Below are 25,770 nucleotides of genomic sequence, written 5' to 3' on the forward strand. Positions count from 1 at the left end.
ACGTGCATACAAATGTTTTAAATTACATTTCTCTCTAAAATTATATTTCTCCTCTTTTTTTGAGAAGAATTGTTGTATATTCTTGGGTAGCAGGTTACGTTTGTTTTGTGTATAGTTTTAGCTGTTTGCAAATTCACTATGTCGTGGAGTTTCAGTATCTTTGATTCAATAAATAAAGGAGTTGTATGTTCTCTATATCCAACATTATGTATTATTCTAACTGATCTTTTTTGTAACACCGTTAATTAATGAAGTGTACTTTTGTAGTTATTTCCCCATATTTCTGCATAGTAGCTCAGATATGGTAACACTAATGAGCAGTAGAGAATATGAAGTGATTTTTGGTCTAGAAAATGTTTTGCTTTATTCATTATTGACGTGTTTCTCGCTACTTTATGTTGTATATTTTTTCACGTGAGATTTCCAGTTCAATTTATCATCAATCATTATACCTAGAAATTTGGTTTCATTTACTCTTTCAATTTCTATTCCGTCTATTTGTATTTGTGTTTGACTTTCTCTTCTACTGTTACCAAATAGCATTATTTTAGTTTTACTGAGATTCAACGATAGTCTGTTTTTGTCAAACCATCTTTTTAATTTGTTAATTTCTTCTGTTATTATTTGTATTACCTTCTGTGTGTTCTGTCCTGAACAAAACACTGCTGTATCATCCGCAAATAATACTAACTTTAAATCTTTTGTAACTTTACAAATGTCATTTATATAGAGATTAAATAATGTAGCTCCTAGTATTGATCCCTGAGGTACACCACAGGATATATTTAGCGTTGTAGACGTGTGTTCGCCTAGCTTCACATATTGTTTCCTGTTCGTTAGATAACTTCTTATCCAGTTTAAGACTAACCCTCTGATGCCATATTGTTCTAGTTTTTTAATTAAAATATTGTGATTAATTGTGTCAAATGCTTTAGTTAGATCCATAATCTTTAATCCTGGGATTAAAGGCCTTACATTTTCTCCTCCAAACTTATTGATGGGTATTGTGGCCAAACAGCTCAATTTGTGTTTCATCTGACCACAGAACTTTCCTCCAGAATGTCTTATCTTTGTCCAAACTTGCCAAGGGACATGTAACCAAATATTAACATTGCTGTATGTATACTTTTGACCCAGCCGATTTGGTCACATTTTCAGTAGACCCATAATAAATTCTTAAAAGAACCAAACTTCATGAATGTTTTTTGTGACTAACAGGTATGTGCTCCAATCACTCAATCACAAACAAATAAGAGTTGTAGAAATGATTGGAAACTCAAGACAGCCATGACATTATGTTCTTTACAAGTGTATGTAAACTTTTGACCACGACTGTATATGTCATATAATGTCTCAATTTGCTCACTTATGTGCTTACGCTTTACTCTTGTGATTGCATAAGTGTGCTTACACTGTCAAGTAAAGGATATGCAGTGCATTTTCAGATGTTGCACTTGATGGTTAGTGTGCACCGTGCCATACTGGACACTTACCACCATGAACAGCAGGGATATTCAACTAAATTATTGGGGGCCACACTTCCAGAAAGCTAAGGACCAGGCTTCTGCTTTCACTATTATTCCTATTTTCTACATTACGGAGAACCAGTGTCCTCTCTAGTAGACATTTGATTTGGGCTATTTATTTTGTTACAATAGCGCTCTGCTGTTTTTTTAGGGACCTTCTGCATTTAAGCGAGTCAAAGAGCATCTCCATGACAGCACTCTAGAGTTCTTAAGAATCTACTGCAAACATGTGAATCTCTCGCAGGTTTGTTGATCTGAACTCGCAGGCAACCAGTTGAATAGCCCGAATGAGGAGCAAGAGAGGACCTACAATGCAACCTTGAGAAACACTACTAATATAACTAAAGAAGTTGAACAAATGACTACTGACTGCATCTGAAGTAAACAAGCTTCAGCAACACCTTGGTTACATACCGGGCTTTTCCGGGCTATAAAGCGCACCAGTATTTAAAAATTTTACCCACCAAATTTTAGAAGAAACATTAATTTTTTTACATATACATATATCTGGATCGCAGATTAACACAGGTACAAAAGATTTTGTGAATGTTTACTTACATACTTTAATGGTTTCCAAACGGTGCATGTTACACAGCAGTAAAACGGCTGAACAGACAAAAGAGAAGTCATCGTCATGGACCCACTAGCTGTGTAAACTCTCCAATCAGCTAAACAGACTCAATAACTCCACTGTGACATTTAAGTGAATTTACAAAACTGAAATAATACAACAAGATTGCCATTGTAAGTTAGTAATGCTAACACAGACACTTGTAGACCTATTATCATATTCGCAAATGCTAACAACGCTAGCTTGATAACATTACAATAGCACGCACAAATATGCATGAAAACACTCCTACAGACATCACACATGGGACGGTTAAGTAAGTATGAATAGTTTTAGTTATATTGTAAAACTTACAAACTTTGCTTGGAGTGATGAATGAAGAATAATTTCGTGCAGAAACGCTACTTATAAATAGCCGAAACGGGATATACATGTACTTATGGTTCAAGGCACAAAACAGGAAGTACATTTTCAAACCTGAGCACCTGCAGTAAGCAAACTCATCCACAAGATGGAACCATATTACAAACAACAATATACTTTTTCAGTGTCTCAGTCAGTGTTAAAAACTATTTGTTGAATACAAAACATTATGGCCGTTAGCAAAGAAAAATACCTCAATTAGTCTCAGCGTTTTATAAGCTGCAGGGTTCAAAGCGCAGGGAAATATAGCGTATGGCTTTTAGTCCAAAAAAATATGATAAATCACATTATAAAAACATTTGTAACTTTGATTGAGACTTTATTGATTGATTGAGACTTGTATTAGTAGATTGCACTGTACACTACATATTCCGTACAATTGACCACTAAATGGTAACACCCGAATAAGTTATTCAACTTTTTTAAGTCGGGGTCCACGTTAATCAATTCATGGTAACTGCCAAAAAGGAGAGGACTTAAAGGGGTGCCTTGAGGAACACCTCAGTTACGTACATCACACTTTTGGAACCCGGTGTTTGTGTTTGCTAGCAAGAATAACATGACAATGCGAGAATCTGCCATTGTCTTTACAGTGGTCCAACTTCCTCTAAACATCAGGAGCACTCAAGTGTTTTAAGGAATTTTGCCTCAAAAATGTTTGTCTCCGAAGTTTTGAACTGAAATCGGGGGCCGGTAGGGTGTCATTCCCGGTCCGGAATTGTTGAGTAGCCCTGCGTTAGAGTCACCATCTTGGCTACATAGCGGAAGGGGTGGGACTAACAAAAAAAGATAAGTGGAAAAAGGAATAAACAAAAGCGGGCAAAAGTGATAATACTTAGATTTTTTATTTATTGTAAAGTCGAGAAGTGGGGAGAAGAATTGTGACAATGCAAGTGCACTAATAAAAACATTCCACTTGATATTGATTACAAAAATTAATAATAAACAGACATAATGTATGTTTACTAGAGGCTTTACTGTGCATTTCAATAAGTTATGATACTATAGTATCATTTTGTGTCTTATCTTGTGAAAGTACTTTAAAATTGGTGAAACCAATACAAATCTTACACACTACTTTATTTTAAAGTGTGTGTAAATACAGATTAAAAGATTAATTGATTACACATGCGCACAATCAGTGCACAAACACAAAGAACAACTTCCAGCTTATCAAAAAAGTCCATAGTTAATAGCTTTATATACTAATACATGTACTGCATACTGCACTGTAACCCCGAATAAGTAAGCACAACTCCAAAAAAGTGAGGCAATAAGTTGCCACATGTTTGAGTACATAAACTCAAATATTTGAGTATATCAGATCGTAAATATTTGGAGTTTATGTTAAATGTACTTTTAAATTATAATTGAATTAAATTTACCAACTCAAAAATGTTCCTCCTCGTGTCTGCTTCCTGAAGAGGAAGTGTACGAAAATGCTACAAAATAAAAGCACTTCCTATGTGTGTGTGTGTGTGTGTGTGTGTGCATGCGCGCGCATGTGTATGTAATAATTTGTATACACACCCACACACAGAGGATAATAATAACAATACAAATCTATAATGCGATTGATTTATTCTTAATTTATTCTTGATTCGATTTAATCAGTGGCCTAGTGGTTAGAGTGTCCGCCCTGAGATCGGTAGGTTGTGAGTTCAAACCCCGGCCGAGTCATACCAAAGACTATACAAAATGGGACCCATTACCTCCCTGCTTGGCACTCAGCATCAAGTGTTGGAATTGGGGGTTAAATCAACAAAAAATATTCCCGGGCGCGGCCACTGTTGCTGCTCACTGCTCCCCTCACCTCCCAGGGGGTGATCAAGGGTGATGGGTCAAATGCAGAGAATAATTTCGCCACACCTAGTGCGTGTGTGTGACAATCATTGGTTATTTAACTTTTTTTTAAATGATTTGTTCTTTCAAAATAAAACAAAATTATGTTTAATCCACTGAGTTTTTAGTAACTGTGACTTAATTATTTTATATAGCAGTCACATAATCTGCAAACAAGTTAATATTAATTAAAAATAACAAGTTTAATAAACTTAAAAAGAAGGAAAATGTTACTCACACTCAACATTTTTAAGTACCGGTAAGTACAACTTTTAACAACTTTTTAAGTTTACACTACTTATTTTAATTAATAATTTTAAGCACTCTGGTTTACTGTGATGTACATAAAGTTGTTGAAGTTGACAAAACGACTTAAGTACCCGCCAGCTGAGATAACTAAGCAACTGGTTTATTCCAAATATCCACCTGAGGCAATCATATAGTGTAAAAAAGGAACTACAAGTAAATGGATCAAATGAAACCAAAAGAAGGTTCCTGATATCAAAGCCCTCGTAAACTCAAGAGTTACGACTTTACGCTTCCTGTCGGTCGTACTCCTCCTTCAGGTGTCGTGCCAGGTACTTAAATGTTTTCTTCAAACACAGCGCGGTATAATGATAATGTGTCACGCAAATCCTGATTAATAATAGTTTTTAATTAAAAGTTTGCACGGGCTTACGAATACGCAGCTACCGATGGCCTTGTATGCAGAGCATCTTTCACAAGGTCTGCACAGGATATGGACAGCTTTAGTTTGGATGTGCAATTGTCACTTATATTCATCATCCTGACCTAACAGTTAAAATGTGCAGCCGCTGTATAGGATATTATATGGCAGATATTATACAGCCACACAAGCCTCAACACATAACACTTCTCTCTAAACCAGTGTGCAACCGGGGGCCATTTTCAGCCTGCACTGCAAAAAGTCAGTGCTCAAACACAATAAAAAAAAATTAAAACAAATTATGGGTATTTTATTTGAAATAAGCTAAATTATCTGTCAATAGAACAAGACAATTTGGCTTGTCAAGACTTTCCAAAAGAAGTAAAATTAGCTAACCTCAATGAACCCAAAAATACCTTAAAATAAGTATATTCTCACTAGTAACAACTGTACTACTATATGAGTACGTATGTTCTATTGTTTCATTGAAAATAAAACAGCAAAGTCCATTTGGCTGTCATCTGTTTTAATTATGAGACACAATTGTGTCAAAGTCATGATTGTTTTTTTTCATGCATGAAATAAGAAATGATTACTTTAAAAAAGTAGGTTTATACTTTGATGACACAGCTTTGCAACAGTTGATATTCTAGTTTCAAGCATGTTTTACTCAATATACACTACCGTTCAAAAGTTTGGGGTCACCCAAACAATTTTGTGGAATAGCCTTCATTTTTAAGAACAAGAATAGACTGTCGAGTTTCAGATGAAAGTTCTCTTTTTCTGGACATTTTGAGCGTTTAATTGACCCCACAAATGTGATGCTCCAGAAACTCAATCTGCTCAAAGGAAGGTCAGTTTTGTAGCTTCTGTAACGAGCTAAACTGTTTTCAGATGTGTGAACATGATTGCACAAGGGTTTTCTAATCATCAATTAGCCTTCTGAGCCAATGAGCAAACACATTGTACCATTAGAACACTGGAGTGATAGTTGCTGGAAATGGGCCTCTATACACCTAGGTAGATATTGCACCAAAAACCAGAAATTTGCAGCTAGAATAGTCATTTACCACATTAGCAATGTATAGAGTGTATTTCTTTAAAGTTAAGACTAGTTTAAAGTTATCTTCATTGAAAAGTACAGTGCTTTTCCTTCAAAAATAAGGACATTTCAATGTGACTCCAAACTTTTGAACGGTAGTGTAGGTCAAAAAATCTCAGCTACAAGCTGTAATATCTTACTGAGATCATTTAGGACCAAAACCCTTAAAACAAGTAAAACACTCTAACATAACATCTGCTTAGTGAGAAGCATTATCTTATCAGACAGAAAATAAGCAAATATCACCCTTATTTGAGATATTTAATCTTACTAAGATTTCAGTTTTTGCAGTGTGCATCTCATATGTGTGAATGCTCCAAAGCATTCGCATGCACATATGGTTTTCTACACCCAAATTCATCTATTTCCATCCATTTTCTACCGCTTGTCCCTTTTTGGGGTCGCGGGGGGTGCTGGAGCCTATCTCAGCTGCATTCGGGCGGAAGGCGGCGTACACCCTGGACAAGTCGCCACCTCATCGCAGGGCCAAATTAATCTATTTATTCAACTTATTATTATTATTCTTCTCCAGATTTTGGCGCGCTCTATACCTTCCACATTTTATCACCCCATTCAAACCTATTCCAACTTCAAACTGTTCAGCCTATTAGGGAATTGCGGGCTTTCCCTTGACAAATTCCAAAAATTCCCAGATTTCCCAGAATTCCAGGTTTCCCGGAACATTTTTCCCATTCAAAATGAATTAGACCATTTTTCAAACTTCCACAATTTCCACCGTTTTCAAACAATTCAAACCATTCCACCTTCAACACATTCCACCTTCCACAAAATTCAAACTACCCTTTTTCCAAGTTAAAAAAAAATCCAGGACTTTCCAGAATTCCTGGTTTTACAAAGCCCTATTTTCACCCTTTTTTTTGGCGACTACTCCTTCCACATTTTTCAACCCAGTTCAACCGTCAAATTATTCCCCTTAATCAGGACAAAAACGAAGTTGATTTTTGAACTGGAAAAATTCTCGGTTTTACCGAAATTCCAGGAATAATACCATTTCTCAATGAAAAATGTTACTACTTCAACATTTCTCGACCGATTTAAACATTTCCAACACCAACCAATTCAGCTCATTCCGGACATTCATGCTCCTAATCATTTTTTAAAAATCTCACTTTTCCCCCAAATTCCCAAATTTCCAGGAAGCTCCCATTGAAATGAATGGGACATGTTTCCAAGTTGCACAATTCCCACATTTTTCAACCATTAACACATTCATCTTATCCTGGACATTCAAACAAACACTTTCCAAAGTTCCAAACCAAGTTCCAGACCAAATTCTGGTTTTCCTGGAAATTCAAACCATTCCAACATTCTAACTAGTCTTACATTCATACTACATTCTGTCAGCATTTCAGTTCAACTTCAGCATTGGAGCATTCACACTCAATTCCTTCAGGAATTGCCTCTCCTAGTTTATATATGACCTCTTCGTATAATAAAAATAAGAGTAATTCATTTATTAATCAAAGAGACATGAGTAAACTTGGTAACACTTTAGTATGGGGAACGTATGGACCATTAATTAGTTGCTTATTAACATGCAAATTAGTAACATATTGGCTGTTAATTTGTCAATATTGAGTACTTATTAATGCCTTATTCTGTATAGCCTTATTATACAACCAGTAAGCCATTAACTAAGAGTCTTCCCTAACCCCAACCCCAACCCTAACCCTAGCCCTGCCCCTATCCCTGACCCTACCCTAACCCTTACCCTAACTCTAACCCTATGTTAATTAGCAACTAATGAATGGTTCATATGTTCCCCATACTAAAGTGTTACGGTAAACTTGGACCGGACGCTTAGGGCCCAGGACAAGATTGACACTTCTGGGGGGAACTGGTTGACCTGACTGGCTTCTGCATACGGTGGCAGCCCTGCTTCCCCCTCACAGGCGCTCTAATAATATACCGGTGTGCTCTATAGTCTGGAAAATCACCACACTAACTTCAGAACTGGATAAAAAATGCTACAATAAATTGTAGTTACAATTTTAAGGCAAAACGTCTGTTTCTTTCTCATTATTTATTCCAACTCGTTGTGATCAACTGTGAGTGCGTGTGTGCGCTGATCAAGTTGAAACAGATGTTTTCACACGGGAGCGGCGATTGCAATGATTTAAGTTTGCATATAAATGTAATACCAAATTGAAGAGGGAAGTTTGCCAAACATGATAAACATATAAAAATACAGTACGCCCTGCGGTAAAGGCTGATTTTTGGGGGAACTCACCAAGACGCTGTCATATGGAACACAGGCTGATTCTAATGTAACAACGATCATTTTGTACAAAAATAAGAGATGTATGATTTAAACAATTATCAGGCAATGATCAGAAACACAAACCACGTTTCCATATGAGTTGGGAAATTGTGTTAGATGTAAATATAAACGGAATACAATGATTTGCAAATCATTTTCAACCCATTTTCAGTTGAATATGCTACAAAGACAACATATTTGATGTTCAAACTGATACTTTTTTTTTTTTTTTTTGCAAATAATCATTAACTTTAGAATTTGATGCCAGCAACACGTGACAAAGAAGTTGGGAAAGGTGGCAATGCATACTGATCAAGTTGAGGAATGCTCATCAAACACTTATTTGGAACATCCCACAGTTGTGCAGGCTAATTGGGAACAGGTGGGTGCCATGATTGGGTATAAAAACAGCTTCCCAAAAAAAATGCTCAGTCTTTCACAAGAAAGGATGGGGCGAGGTACACCCCTTTATCCACAACTGCGTGAGCAAATAGTCAAACAGTGTAAGAACAACGTTTCTCAAAGTGCAATTGCAAGAAATTTAGGGATTTCAACATTTACGGTCCATAATAACATCAAAAGGTTCAGATAATCTGGAGAAATCACTCCACGTAAGCAGCATGGCCGGAAACCAACATTGAATGACTGTGACCTTCGATCCCTCAGACGGCACTGTATCAAAAACCGACATCAATCTCTAAAGGGTATCACCACTTGGGCTCAGGAACACTTCAGAAAACCATTGTCACTAAATACAGTTCGTAGCTACATCTGTAAGTGCAAGTTAAAGCTCTACTATGCAAAGCGAAAGCCATTTATCAACAACATCCAGAAACGCCGCCGGCTTCTCTGGGCCCGAGATCATCTAAGATGGACTCATGCAAAGTGGAAAAGTGTTCTGTGGTCTGACGAGTCCACATTTAAGTTAAGTTAGTTAACTAAGTTAAAGTTAAAGTTAAAGTTAAAGTTAAATTTCAAATTGTTTTTGGAAATATTCAACATCGTGTCACCCGGACCAAAGGGGAAGCGAACCACCCAGACTGTTATCGACGCAAAGTTGAAAAGCCAGCATCTGTGATGGCATGGGGGTGCATTAGTGCCCAAGACATGGGTAACTTACACATCTGTGAAGGCACCATTAATGCTGAAAGGTACATACAGGTTTTGGAACAACATATGCTGCCATGTAAGCGCCGTCTTTTTCATGGACGCCCCTGCTTATTTCAGCAAGACAATGCCAAGCTACATTCAGCACGTGTTATAACAGTGTGGCTTCGTAAAAAAAAGAGTGCGGGTACTTTCCTGGCCCGCCTGCAGTCCAGACCTGTCTCCCACCGAAAATGTGTGGCACATTATGAAGCGTAAAATACGACAGCGGAGACCCCGGACTGTTGAATGACTGAAGCTCTACATAAAACAAGAATGGGAAAGAATTCCACTTTCAAAGCTTCAACAATTAGTTTCCTCAGTTCCCAATCGTTTATTGAGTTTTGTTAAAAGAAAAGGTGATGTAACACAGTGGTAAACATGCCCTTTCCCAACTACTTTGGCACGTGTTGCAGCCATGAAATTCTAAGTTAATTATTATTTGCAAAAAAAAAAATAAAGTTTATGAGTTTGAACATCAAATATCTTGTCTTTGTAGTGCATTCAATTGAATATGGGTTGAAAAGGATTTGCAAATCATTGTATTCCGTTTATATTTACATCTAACACAATTTCCCAACTCATTTGGAAACGGGGTTTGTACAAGCTGAATGACAACACATAACTTTAACTGGTTTTACCAAGTATAAACGATAAAACATTGAATATTAAGAGTCTTTGAATCATTCCCACCTTGTTTACATTCCTGACGACCTCCTTAAAGTATTGTGATCTATCCGTAAAATCAAACACAGCTAAAATGCACCAAACATGTCCAAGTGTGGAGAAAGAGTGTTTTGCATTTTACCCATCATGCTTTGTAATGGATTTATATGGGTGTAGTTTAGAATTGTGCACAATGCTTAGATGTTTTTTTATAATGTCCAGAATAATTCAATGGTCAGGTTGTGTGCTGTCTAGCACATGTGTTAACTTTCTGTGTATATTTTAAATAATTTCCACTATGGTTGGGAAAAGTTGTCTATATGGTACCAATATATTGATTCTACGTACACTATATTGCCAAAAGTATTTGGCCGCCCATCCAAATGATCAGAATCATGTGTCCTTATCACTTGGCCCAGCCACAGGTGTATACAATCAAGCACTTAGGCATTGAGACAAAAATTTGTGAAAGAATGGGCCGCTCTCAGGAGCTCAGTGATTTCCAGCCGCTTCCAACATGACTGTGCACCAGTGCACAAAGCAAGGTCCATAAAGACATGGATGACAGAGTCTGGTGTGGATGAACTTGACTGGCCTGCACAGAGTCCTAACCTGAACCCGATAGAACACCTTTGGGATGAATCAGAACGGAGACTGAGAGCCAGGCCTTCTCGACCAAAAGAATGGTCGAAGATTCCTATAAACACACTCCGCAACCTTGTGGACAGCCTTCCCAGAAGAGTTGAAGCTGTAATAGCTGCACAAGGTGGACCGACATCATATTGAACCCTATGGGTTAGGAATGGGATGGCAATTCAAGTTCATAAGTGAGTCAAGGCAGGTGGCCAAATACTTTTGGCAATATAGTGTGTGTGAGATTGGGGTGTAATATATGGGAACCCAGAGAGGGACAAGTGGTAGGAAACGGATGGATGGATCTCCCATTGTGGCACTTGGCCTGCAGGCTGTAGTCTGAAGACCTCTGATCTACAATATACTGTATGTGTGTGTGCAAAACAAACAAAAGTAATATTAGGTAAAAACATACACTGTACCTAATATTAAGTAAAAACATATACCTAAATAAGCAAATTTTTTGGGCGACCCTCTCAAACAACTAATTAGGATCAGCTGAAACAATTTTCACAATGATGCAGTGCCAGAACTATTGTAAACTATCGCAATAATAAATAAGGTTCAATCAAAACAGACTATTACCCTATTTGTAAAGGCAGCATATTTGATACAGCTCTTTGATTAGATATATTAATATATGATATATTATATATATTAATCCAACACATACATTCACTGTACAAACACACACATACATATACTGTACATATACATTCACTGTTCAAACACACATTTACACATACTGTACATATACATTCACTGTTCAAACACACATACTGTATACACATACTGTACATATACATTCGCTGTACACACATATACACATACTGTACATATACATTCACTGTACAAGCACACATACACATACTGTACATATTCAAGTACATATGCACACATACACTCATGCACATAATCACGTTTCATCAAACATACATTAACGTTGTTGCCCTAGGCCGGGTAAACTGGGTATAACACATGGCACACTGACAAAGCTTAACCTATTGTTACTATAACAATCTACAAGGTTAAGGTTGCTTCTCTTTCTTCCCCTCCATTTTTCTGCATTCTTTTGTATCTGAAGTTATCATTACGTATATGTATTGTTGCATTTGAACAATTGTATTGTTGATAATAAAGGTAAAGTACTGGTATTGTTTATTATCAATAGCACTATTTCTATTGGTATTCATATTGCTCCATTTTTAGTGTAATAATGCTCAGTTCTGTATTTTTTTTTAAATTTTCGCTAACTGCTTATTTGCTATTACTTTTACCATCATATTTGTACATGTCGTATTTGCTGATGTTGCTCTGTTGTTGTTGTTGTTGTTGTGTTTGCTGTTGTTGTTTTTGTCTCTCTGTCTAATCCCCCTCTTGTCCCCACAATTCCCCCCCCGTCTTCCTTTTTCTCTCTTTCTATCCCCTCCTGCTCCGGCCCGGCTGCACCAAATGATAATATAAATAAAAATACAAGTAAGGCAACAAGAGAAGTATCCTACACTTCTCTTTTGTAAAGTAAATCTGAACAGCCGATATGGGCATCTACATCTGCTATATGATTTGCCCGAGAAGCTGGGCAGGACATAAAAGAAAAAAAAAAAATTTAAAAAAAAAAGATATATTAATCCATCTATTGATTCGTTCACTCAAGTTTTTTAAACCCTTAACCAAAAGTTCACATACACTTGTAAAGAACATAATGTCATGGCTGTCTTGAGTTTCCAATAATTTCTACAACACTTGTTTTTTTTGTGATAGAGTGATTGGAGCACATACTTGTTGGTCATAAAAAACATTCATGAAGTTTGGTTCTTTTATGAATTGATTATGAGTCTACTGAAGATGTGACCAAATCTGCTGGGTCAAAAGTACAGGCTAACCTCCTCCAACCTCCGAGGACAAAGCTACGAACAATGGGAAACCGGGCTTTCTGCTCCGCCGCTCCCAGTCTGTGGAACGCTCTCCCTGACCACCTGAGGGCACCACAGACTGTGGATGCTTTTAAAAAAGGCTTAAAAGCCCTTCTTTTTTTAAAAAAACATTTTTTTTAGATATGTGCATACTAGCTATAGCTATTTGGTTGTTCTAGTTAAAATGTTTTTCTTTATTAACTTTTTTTCTTTATTTTATTTTATTTGTTAATACACTGTAGCACTTTGAGATTGTTTACTAAATATAAAGTGCTTTTTACAAATAAAATATATTATTATTATTATTATTATTATTATTATTATTATACATACAGCAATGTTAATATTTAGTTACATGTCCCTTGGCAAGTTTTACTGCAATAAGGCGCTTTTGGTAGCCATCCACAAGCTTCTGGCAAGCTTCTGGTTGGATTTGTGACCACTAATCTTGACACAATTGGTCCAGTTCAGCTAAATGTGTTGGTTTTCTGACATGGACTTGTTTTTTCAGCATTGTCCACACGTTTAAGTCAGGACTTTGGGAAGGCCATTTCAAAACCTTAATTCTAGCCTGAGTTAGCCATCCATTTAGTCAGATGAAACAAAAATGAAACAACAATTTAGCTGTTTGGCCACAACACCCAGCAATATGTTTGGAGGAGAAAAGAGAGGCCTTTAATCCCAGGAACACCATACCTACCGTCAAGCATGGTGTAGGTAGTAATATGCTCTGGGCCTGTTTTGCTGCCAATGGAACTGGTGCTTTACAGAGAGTAAAAGGAGGATTATCTCCAAATTGTTTGTATATATATATATATATATATATATATATATATATATATATATATATATATATTGTAATATCTGTGATATTTGCATTAGTGTACTGTGTCTTTAAGGGTTTGGGGAACGCGCATGCGCGAGTGAGTTGGCGGAGAACTTGAGTGTGTGTGAGCGTGAGTTGTGGCTAACAGCAGCTCTTGTATGTGTGTGCGTTACTTTTTTGAACTACAACGAGTTACCGCTTGTTAATAAAGCGATTGAGCATCGCATCCTCGTCTGTGTGACTCCTTCTCCACTGCGGGGCATTACAATATATATATATATATATATATATATATATATATATATATATATGTATATATATATATATATATATATATATATATATATATATATATATATACATATATATATATATATATATATATATATATATATATATATATATATATATATATATGTATGTATATATATACATCCAAAAATAAAAAATAATAATAAATACAATTTGGGTTGAGTACAAATTTGGCCAACCTTAGGACATTTAAATTTAGATATATCACAAGATAGTATTACTAGACTCACCTGTCTGCCAACTCGGTTGTTATGAAGTCTCATTCGAGCATGGATGTCTCTGTAGGTCTCACGGGCATCCAGAAAGTCCCGTGAGAATTTTTCTCCGAATTCCACATCAGGACTGCAGCCACCCCACTCCCAGGTGTCCTGGGGTCCGGGAAGCTCGGCAGGGAAGTGTTCCATGACGCCGTGTACCATTCCCTTCCCTCGATTGATGGCCTCCAGTTGCAAGCGGTGAAGTTTGATGCGGAAGGCTTCCTCGTCGCCGCGGCGCTTCTCGTCACAGCTGCAGGCCTTCAGTTTGCCCATGGAGCAGGCGTTGGCCACGGCGTGCACCACACCTGCTGCTGCTATGGCGTATGCGAAGGCGCTCTCTCTAAATCCTGTGAGGAGAGCATAGCCAGAACAAAAGTAAAACATTTTGTTCATAAGCCTCCTATGGATGTAACGTTACGCTACTAATTACAGTAGGCAAGGTTGTATTGTTGCTTCATTCCTGCAGTGTGCTCAAACAATCACCAGGTAGTATCAGTGAGCCGATAATACTGTATCATCTCTTTCTCTATCAGGTCTTATCAGGTCAGTAGTGCATTCTTCTCACATTCTTCACTCACGCTTTAAGTGAAGGATGAGGCAAATACTAACCCAAACCCACTCTATCATGTTTATTTTCAACACCATGCATTCTATTCAGGGTCGTGGTCGTCATGCTCTGCAGGTGTTTGCTTGTTCTACTTTGATGGACTGAATTGTAATAGTACAGTTAGTACAGTTAGCACAGTTCAGCAACATCGTGGCCGCGTCCATTCAAAAGCCCATAGAGATAACTGCTAATTTAGCAATGTTTTAATTGTATTTGTAAAACAACGGTACTATTTGAGTATAAATTGTAGCCAAATATTTTCTTAAACATATAGGGCATGATCTATTAAGATCTAAATAACACGTGCTAAACAGCGTGTGCAAATTGTACAAATTAAAATTGTACTATACTAGTGGGCGTGTTGTGTGTGATTTACTAAAACTGCTAGTACAATTGACAATAAGTTCAAAAATGGTGTCTTATTTAAACGAGCTAATTGCATGTTGAACTGGCCTTCTGTGCCCATGGAAACGGCTATTCCCCTCCAACATTCCCTCCACATTTGTTATTATGCTCTCTAACCTGATCGCAGTGTTGAAGAAGTAGCACACATCTATATAATCTGTAACCCATTTTCTGCAATATAGAATCGAGACAACCAAAACTATTGTGAGCATGTTGGAATGGCGCACTCTGCAGGGAGGTGTCGGACCGTCACACGTGCATGTTCTCCCCGTGACTGTGTGGGTTCCCTCCGGGTACTCCGGGTTCCTACCACCTCCAAAGACATGCACCTGGGAATAGGTTGATTGGCAACACTAAATTGGCCCTAGTGTGTGAATGTGAGTGTGAATATTGTCTGTCTATCTGTGTTGGCCCTGTGATGAGGTGGCGATTTGTCCAGGGTGTACCCCGCCTTCCGCCCGAATGCAGCTGAGATAGGCTCCAGCACCCCCTGCAACCCCGAATGGGACAAACGGTAGAAAATGGATGGATGGATGGAATGATCCAACCGCAGGAAAATGCATATCGCAAGACTTTTTACAATTTTTTAATTGTATTAACTGTATGAAAAAATAATGCTCTTAAAAAAAAATTGATATTAAAACACATCAACCAAATGTGTTGTATTCAGCCATTTAAGTCATCCGTAAGCTATAACATTATATTGCTAAATTTATTTATGACAGTCCAAATATATTGACACACACACATATGACAAATGATTCCCTGTCAGGCGGACCTCCTTTCTCACAGCCAATTGTGTGTAACTGTGTCAGTTTTAAATAGCGCCTGCAGCATAGTTTCAGCTTTGATAAATCAGATTCTGGGTGCTGATTTGATTAGATTTGCATCTCCCCTCTCAGCATTGTGGGTGTTCTGATAATCAGCATATATGAATCCTGTGTGCAGGAGTCTAATAGATTAGCTTTGCATGCATGTATCAAGTTTGTATGTGTTTTAATACACACAAACTTTAGTAGATCAGGCCCATACTGTTTAAAGAACATTGTTTGGTATTTTTTGGAGGGGGGGGGGGGGGGGGGGGGGTTGCCCATTTATTGTGTTTTGTTTACTTTTTCAATTAATGCCAAAGAAGCATAGCAGTTTTGAATTGGCTTCACTGCTGTAGGAGATATCCAACACTTTTCTTTCCTCTTGGACCTATTAACCTATTTTTTTTACCTTTTCATATAAACTTTGGTTATGGTTAAGTATGGCTATGGTTATACATTCAATTACAAAATTATACACCACATAATTACAGTTTCTCATTACAGCGGAGTAGAAAGAAGCAGAGTTTATTTAATCCTAATCCTTTTCGTATCGTAGCAATTTATTTGTTACTAACTACTAATTTTGTAGGACAAAAATAAATAAAATAATAAATCAGTAAGTACATAAATATATCAATGAGTAAGCTAATAATTATTAAATACCTAAATAACAATAAAAAAAAGTTGTCATAAACAATTATCAATCTATCTTCTTCAGTTTATCTGGGTCGCGGGGGCAGCAGTCTAAGAAGAGAAGCCCAGACTTCCCTTTCCGCAGCCACTTCGTCCATCTTCTCCCGGGGGATTCCGAGGCGCTCCCAGGCCAGCCGGGAGCCATACTCTCCCCAACGTATCTTGGGTCTTCCCCGTGGTCTCCTACTGGTCAAATTTGCCCAGGGGGCATCCTGACCAGATACCTGAACCATCTCATCTGGCTCCTCTCGACGTAGAGGAGCTTCTCACCCTATGTCAAATGGAGAACCCCGACAACTGACGGAGGGAACTAATTTCGGCCGCTTGTCCTTTCGGTCATAACCTAAAGTTCATGACCATTTGTGAGGATGGGAACGTAGATTGACCGGTAAAGTGAGAGTTTTGCCTTCCGACTCAGCTCCTTCTTTATCACAACGGATCGATACAGTTTCTGCATCAATGCAAACGCAGCACCGATCCACCTGTCGATCTCACGATCCACTCTTCCCTCACTCGTGAACAAGACTCCGAGTTACTCGAACTCCTCCACTTGGGGCAGGATCTCTTCCCCAACCCGAAGATGGCACTCCACACTTTTCCGGGCGAGAACCGTGGACTCGTATTTGGAAGTGCTGATTTTAATCCCAGTCGCTTCACACTCGACTGCGAACCGATCCATTGAGAGCTAAAGATCCTGGCCACATGAAGCCATCAGGACCACATCATCTGCAAAAAGCAGAGATCTAATCCTGCAGCAACCAAACCAGATTTTCCCTCAACGCCCTGACTGCGCCCAGAAAAGACAACAGGCAGCCTTGGAGGAGTTCAACCATCACTGAAAACGGGTCCAACTTACTGCTAGCAATGCAAACCAAGCTCTGACACCGATTATACAGCGAACCCATCACCACAATCAGACAGTCCGATACCCCATACTCTCTGAGCAGTCCCCACAGAACTTCCCAGGGCATACAGTCTAATGCCTTCTCCAAGTCCACAAAGCACATGTAGATTGGTTGGACAAACTCACCCTCAAGGACCCTACCGAGAATATAGAGCTGGTCCACAGTTCCACGACCAAGACGAAAACCACACTGTCTTTGCCCCTTTTGAGAGGACTGGTTCCAGAGCCCTTGCTGTGCGTCAAAGTGAGACCAGTCGGAACTTCTCCACCTCACGCACCAGCTCAGGTTCATTCCCCTCCAGCGAGGGGAAGTTCCACGTCCCAAGAGCTAGATTCTGTAGCCGAGGATCGGACCACCAAGGGCCCCGCCTTCGGCTGCCGCCTATCTCACACTGCACCTGACCTTTATGCCCCTTCCTATGAGTGGTGAACCCATTGGAGGGGGTTCCACGCTGCCTCTTCGGGCTGTGCCCGGTTGGGCCCCATTGGGACAGGGCCAGCCACCAGGTGCTCACCATCGAGCCTCAACTCTGGGCCTGACTCTAAAGGGGGAGCCCAGTTGACCCACGTCCGGGTTCATCGTTTTTTCTTCTTCATAAACGTTTTCAAGCGGCTCTTTGTCTGGTCCATCACCTATGGGGACGGCGTGGCGCAGTTGGGAGAGTGGCCGTGCCAGCAACCTGAGGGGTCCTGGTTCAATCCCCACCTTCTACCAACCTCGTCACGTCCGTTGTGTACTTGAGCAAGACACTTCTTGGGTCGTGGTTAGGGCCTTGCATGGCAGCTCCCGCCGTCAGTGTGTGAATGTGTGTGTGAATGGGTGAATGTGGAAATAGTGTCAAAGCGCTTTGAGTACCTTGAAGGTAAAAAAGCGCTATACAAGTATAACCCATTTACCATTTACCTATGACCCGTTTGCCTTGGGAGACCCTACCAGGGGGCATAGCTCTCAGGATCATTGGGACACGCAAACTCCTCTACCACGATCAGGTGGCAGCTCAGAAAGGAACTCACTCTCATTCACACCTACTTTTCAAATAATTAGTTAATTAATTTGTGGTTCTGAACTATTGGACATCATCTGGAATATAAACACATGACTTTTGAAACTATTGTATTTCACTGAATTTTAATTGTCAATAAAGCATTTTTGTTTATCATTCATGTGTGATTTTTTACTATAAACACTGCACAAATCTTTACATAACTTAAACATATATACAATACATTATTTAAAAATATAAAATTATAAACATACTTGAACTCCATTTTTTTTTTATTGTGTCTTTTATGCAAAGCCAAATCTACTTCTGGTCGCCAATGTCATGTCTTTTGGATCATGTTTTGTTTTGTTTAGATATGTTTGGTTTTTGGACTCTTTAGTTTCTGTTTACGCTCCATTGTTTTTGTTTCCATGACAACCCATTAGTTTTCACCTGTTCTCATGTCACGCACCTGTCTCACGCTTTGCACTCGCGCACCTGTCACTAATCATGTCACTGTTATTTAAGCATGCCTTTTTCTGTTGATCGTCCTGGTGACATTATCCTTACTACCTCTGCTACCTTTCATTCCAAGCCATTGTTCTCTGCACGTTTTTTCATGCCACAGTAAGTGTTGTATATTTCATGTTTATAGTTTTTGCCTTTCTGCATGTTTTTGTTTCATTAGCCAAGTTTTTGTACTTCCGCCTTGTGCGCGCTTTTCGTTTGTTCTTTTTGTTAGTGTAAAAATTAAAATGTCCTCACTTTCACGCTTTGCCCGCGCCAACTTTCCTTTGCATTCCGGGAAAACACAACACCCCAAGGTCCACGTATTGACAGCCAAGAGAAGTACAGCAGGAAGGGGATTTATATGGCCCCATTTGTCGCAGTTTACCTGACACATGAAACGTGACAAACATGGAGGGTGCACTCTCCACTTTAGCCGCCAGATGGCAGTTGAAAGTTGAATATCTTAAAATGTGTTTTGTGGCAGTTCCAACTTTGACCACAGTGTCAGCGTGGCGCTTTCCATCATTTTTAGAAGGCTGCATTGCAAAATGATTAATCCCTTAACCCCTTCCTCTCACACAAGATCCACCCAGAAATGGGGCTATATGAATCCCTTCCCTACTGCACAGAAAACCCTTGTTGATTGTTGTTAACTGGTTCCAGGCCTGGTTCATGTACAAAACCCAAAACCAGTGAAGTTGGCCCGTTGTGTAATTCGTAAATAAAAACAGAATACAATGATTTGAAAATCTTTTTCAACTTATATTCAATTGAATTGACTGCAAAGACAAAAGATTTAATGTTTGAACTGAGAAACGTAATTTTGTTTTGCAAATAATCTTTAACTTAGAATTTAATGGCAGCAACACGTTGCAAAAATGTTGGCACATTGGCATTTTTACCACTGTGTTACATGGCCTTTCCTTTTAAGAACACTCAGTAAACATTTGGAAACTGAGGAGAACAATTTTTGAAGCTTTTCAGGTGGAATTCTTTCCAATTCTTGTCCGGGGTCTCCATTGTGGTATTTTACGCTTCATAATGCGCCACACATTATTAATGGGAGACAAGTCTGGACTACAGGCAGGCCAGTCTAGTACCCGCACTCTTTTATTACAAAGCCACGCTGTTGTAACACGTGGCTTGGCATTGTCTCGCTGAAATAAGCAGGGGCGTCCATGATAACGTTGCTTGCATGGCAACATATGTTGCTCCAAAACCTGTATGTACCCTTCAGCATTAATAGTGCGTTCACAAATGTGTAAGTTACCCATGCCTTTGGCACTAATACACCCCCATACCATCACAGATGCTGGCTTTTGAACTTTGCGCCTATAACAATCCGGAAGGTTCTTTTCCTCCTTGTTCCGGAGGACAAGACGTCCACAGTTTCCAAAAAACAATTTGAAATGTGGACTCGTCAGACCACAGAACACTTTTCCACTTTGCATCAGTCCATCTTAGATGAGCTCGAGCCCAGTGAAGCCGGCGGCGTTTCTGGGTGTTGTTGATAAATGGCTTTGGCTTTGCTTAGTATAGTTTTAACTTGCACTTACAGATGTAGCAACAAATTGTAGTTACTGACAGTGGTTTTCTGAAGTGTTTCTGAGCCCATGTGGTGATATCCTTTACACACTGATGTCGATTTTTTTATGCAGGACAGCCTGAGGGATCGAAGGTCACAGGCTTAGCCACTTATGTGCAGTGATTTCTCCAGATTTTCTGAACCTTTTGATGATATAACAGACTGTAGATGGTGAAATCCTTAAATTCCTTGCAGTATCTCATTGAGAAATGTTGTTCTTAAACTGTTCGACAATTTGCTCACGCATTTCTTCACAAAGTGGTGACTCTCGCCCCATCCTTGTTTGTGAATGACCGAGCGTTTCATGGAAGCTGCTTTTATACCCAATCATGGCACTAACCTGTTCCCAATTAGCCTGTTCACCTGGGGAATGTTCCAAATAAATGTTTGGTGAGCATTCCTCAACTTTCTCAGTCTTTTTTGCCACTTGTGCCAGCTTTTTTGAAACATGTTGAAGGCATCAAATTCCAAATGAGCTAATATTTGCAAAAAATAACAAAGTTTTCCATTTCGAATGTTAAGTATCTTGTCTTTATAGTCTATTCAATTGAATATAGGTTGAAAAGGATTAGCAAATCATTGTATTTTGTTTTTATTTACAATTTAAACAACGTGCCAACTTACTGGTTTTGGGTTTTGTAAATTAATTTCCACAAAGTAGGAATTAATCACAATTAAAAACATGTTTACAACTTTTTTAATGTGTTTTTTACAGCCCCTTAAACATTAAATAACAGCCAAATTGTCACCTTTACAAGCCGCAAACGTCAAAGCTCGATGTGGCAAGGGACGACTAGGCTTGCAGTCAGCCCTAGCGCCTAGCGTGTTAAATGAGTATTATTAAAGACGGGGCCACAAACAAACTCTTTTTTTAAGGCCACAAAAAACCTGGGCACGATTTAAGAATAAACAAAAAAATCAATCACTCTCATTCACACCGACATTTCAAACATGCATGTTTTTCCGACTGAGGGAGTTAACCCAAAGTACCCAAAGTAAAGTCATGTAAGGGCAAGGAGAACATGGAAACTCCAAACAGGCTTGAATAAACGCAGATTAAAACACAAAAACCTCCTTGCTGTTGGGCAACAGGGCTTGTCACTCAACCACTGTGCCCAGGAACAGTTTTGACAGAAAAAAAATTAACTGACACGCCATGTGGTTTGTGTCACACAAAATGCCAGCAGAAACTGCCTGGAAAAGAGCAGGCAATATTGCAAGAACTGTTGCTAAATATGACAAGCTGCTATAGAGGCCAAAAACACAATATCTCCCGAGCATATTCCACAGTTTTTCGTATTTTTTGTCCCAGAATTTGATAAAACTGCTGGGCTAACCGGAGGTATGCTCATTCCATTATTGTGCTGTCATTATATTATTTTGTTTTCGTATAGATTACTTGTATTTTTTGCCTCACTGTCATGAGGGGTGATAACGTTAACGCATGTAAGCATTCGATATATTATAAAAATGATCACTGACATCATTTATGAATGCGGATTAATCGGACATGCTCCTTTAGCTTAAAGGCCTACTGAAACCCACTACTACCGACCACGCAGTCTGATAGTTTATATATCAATGATGAAATCTTAACATTGCAACACATGCCAATGCGGCCCGCTTAACTTATAAAGTGCAATTTTAAATTTTCCGCTAAACTTCCGGTTGAAAACGTCTATATATGATGACGTATGTGCGTGACGTCAATCGTTGTAACGGAAGTATTGGGACCCCATTGAATCCAATACAAAAAAGCTCTGTTTTCATCTCAAAATTCCACAGTATTCTGGACATCTGTGTTGGTGAATCTTTTGCAATTTGTTTAATGAACAATGAAGACTGCAAAGAAGAAAGTTGTAGGTGGAATCGGTGTATTAGCGGCTGGCTGTAGCAACACAACCAGGAGGACTTTGACTTGGATAGCAGACGCGCTAGCCGACGCTAGCCGCCGCTAGCCGCCGACCGCACGGATGATCAGGTCAAGTCCTTCGTCCTTCTGTCGATCGCTGGAACGCAGGTGAGCACGGGTGTTGATGAGCATATGGCTGGCGTAGGTGGAGCGCTAATGTTTTTATCATAGCTCTGTGAGGTCCCGTTGCTAAGTTAGCTTCAATGGCGTCGTTAGCAACAGCATTGTTAAGCTTCGCCAAGCTGGGAATTATTAACCGTTTAGTTACATGTCCATGGTTTAATAGTATTGTTGATCTTCTGTCTATCCTTCCAGTCAGGGATTTATTTATTTTGTTTCTATCTGCATTTGAGCTCGATGCTATCACGTTAGCTCAGTAGCTAAAGAGCTTCGCCGATGTATTGTCGTGGAGAAAAAAGTCACTGTGAATGTCCATTTAGCGTTCTCGACTCTCATTTTCAAGAGGATATAGTATCCGAGGTGGTTTAAAATACAAAGCCGTGATCCACAATAGAAAAAGGAGAAAGTGTGGAATCCAATGAACCCTTGTACCTAAGTTACGGTCAGAGCGAAAAAAGATATGTCCTGCACTGCACTCTAGTCCTTCACTCTCACGTTCCTCATCCACAAATCTTTCATCCTCGCTCAAATTAATGGGGTAATCGTCGCTTTCTCGGTCCGAATTTCTCTCGCTGCATTGTAAACAATGGGAAAATTTGACGAGTCCTTCCTCCGGAGACGTCACGCTACTTCCGGTATAGGCAAGGCTTTTTTTTATCAGCGACCTTTATCGTCATTGTTCTCTACTAAATCCTTTCAGCAAAAATATGGCAATATCGCGAAATTATCAAGTATGACACATAGAATGGATCTGCTATCCCTGTTTAAATAAATAAAAATCATTTCAGTAGGCCTTTAAGCGCTTAAGCAACTAGAGAAAGCAGGGGTCGGCGACCCAAATGTTGAAAGAGCCATATTGGATCAAAAATACAAAAAAACAATCTGTCTGGAGCCACAAAAAATTAAAAACCTTAAACAAGTGTTATAATGCAGGCAACACATGATGTAAGTGTCTATATTAGCTATATAAGCCTACTATCAAAGGCTGGCGCAAATCTTTGTTGACAGAAATGTATTTTAATTTGTATTCTACACATTTTTGCAACATTGGAAATCATTAGTAAAATGGAGGCTTCCCACAGGATGAGATAACTTCTGGAAATTACTGGCTCAAAATGGCCAAAGGTATAGATGTGTGTCCAAGTTTAGGGAAACGGCAGGCTGTCTTCTTCTAAAGGATTTATTACAATCTTTGCAAGCTGGGTAACGTTTGCTGTGGTCTGGAACAACATGGCAAACAAACAGCACTTTACAATCAGTAAAGCAGCCAAAATGACATACAGATAATTTGTCATGAGGCATGCAAATGTAAATTAAATACACAGAGGACATAAGTAAAGGAAATTAAATGAGCTCAAATATACCTACAAACGAGGCATAATGATGCAATATGTACATACAGCTAGCCTAAATCGCATGTTAGCATCGATTAGCTTGCAGTCAAGCATTGACCAAATATGCCTGATAAGCACTCCAGCAAATCAATAACATCAACAAAGCTCACCTTTGTGCGTTCACGCACAGCATAAAATGTTTGGTGGACAAAATGAGACAAAGAAGGAGTGGCATAAAACACGTCTTTCTGTGGCAGCATCGGAGAAAGTTGTCCATGTAAACAAACTACGATGAGTTCAAGGATCGCTGAAACTAGTAGGACAAAACGGTGCTTGCCAAATACTCTCATCAGTGAAGCATGTATAACATAAACAGTGGGATTTCTAACAACTAGGAAGGTTCGTGTCATGTTTGTTATCCTACAGAAAATATATTAAAACAAAAAATAAATTTTCACACATCTCTAAAAGAGGTATAGGGAGCCACTAGGGAAGCACTAAAGAGCCACATGCGACTCTGGAGCCGCGGGTTGCTGACCTTCGGGTTAAAGGAAGAGTCGTGGATAAAGAGAGCATGGCCAATTATATAACAGGCGACATGTTTGCTACCAAAGACGTGTGCGGCTGTGCCCGGAAGCATGCATTGCAGTCTTTCTGACGTTAGTTTAATTCCCGGTTCTGCTCTTAACTTTTTAAAAGTTAAAGTTAAAGTACCAATGATTGTCACACACACGCTAGGTGTGGTGAAATTATTCTCTGCATTTGACCCATCACCCCCACTGATCACCCCCTGGGAGGTGAGGGGAGCAGTGAGCAGCAGCGGTGGCCGCGCCCGGGAATCATTTTTGGTGATTTAACCCCCAATTCCAACCCTTGATGCTGAGTGCCAAGCAGGGAGGTAATGGGTCCCATTTTTATAGTCTTTGGTATGACTCGGCCGGGGTTTGAACTCACAACCTACCGATCTCAGGGCGGACACTCTAACCACTGAGTTCAAGCCCTATCTTGATCACAGGGGATATTTTGTTGAAATTGGTAACTGTGTCTCTCACCAAATGGCTATGACCTGTGGGGTTCTTCAGGGCTCGATTTCGGGACCCCTATTGTTTAACTTGTGCATGCTATCACGAGGTCAGCTTCAATGTGTCCTACCACAACTATACAGACGAAACTCAGATCTATGTGTCACTGACGGCAGGTGAACGTCTGCCTGTTGATTTACTTGGAACAGATCATTGTGTGGATGCAAAACAATTTTCTTCAGCTAAACTCAGACAAAACAGAAAAGGTTGTATTTGGCCCACAGAAGCAAAGAGAAACTACTATTAGTCACCTTAAGACTGTCTCCCTGAAACCAAATAATCATGTTAGAAATCTAGGGGTTAAAATGGACTCAAATTTGAACTATAGCAGACACATTAAGTCAATAACATCAGCAGCTTTTTACCACCTGAAAAACATTGCCAAAATCAGAGGAGTAATGTCCAAATCAGACTAAGAAAGACTAATCAATGCCTTTGTCTCCAGAAGGTTAGACTACTGTTATGGCCTTCTCACCGGTTCCCCTAAATGAGCTGTGAAGCAGCTGCAGTACATCCTGAATGCTGCTGCTCGAGTCCTGACTAGAACCAGGAAATATGACCATATAGTCCAGTGTTTAGGTCACTGCACTGGCTTCCTGTTGCTCAGAGAATAGACTTTAAAACAGCTCTGAGTCTTTTCATGGTCCTGTGCCAAAGT

General features: G+C 39.2%; 1 protein-coding gene across 1 annotated transcript in view; it reads right to left on the reverse strand.

The window, feature by feature from the left end:
• LOC133663796 (protein Wnt-10a-like) overlaps positions 1–25,770 on the reverse strand; it is a 94,025-nt gene that overhangs the window by 37,785 nt on the left and 30,470 nt on the right. The window contains exon 3 of the mRNA XM_062068498.1: positions 14,139–14,512. Coding sequence (XP_061924482.1) covers positions 14,139–14,512 — 374 coding nt within the window. The remainder of the gene's footprint in view (positions 1–14,138; positions 14,513–25,770) is intronic.

The sequence above is a fragment of the Entelurus aequoreus genome, linkage group LG13 (assembly GCF_033978785.1).
Source record: "Entelurus aequoreus isolate RoL-2023_Sb linkage group LG13, RoL_Eaeq_v1.1, whole genome shotgun sequence".
Taxonomy (NCBI): domain Eukaryota; kingdom Metazoa; phylum Chordata; class Actinopteri; order Syngnathiformes; family Syngnathidae; genus Entelurus; species Entelurus aequoreus.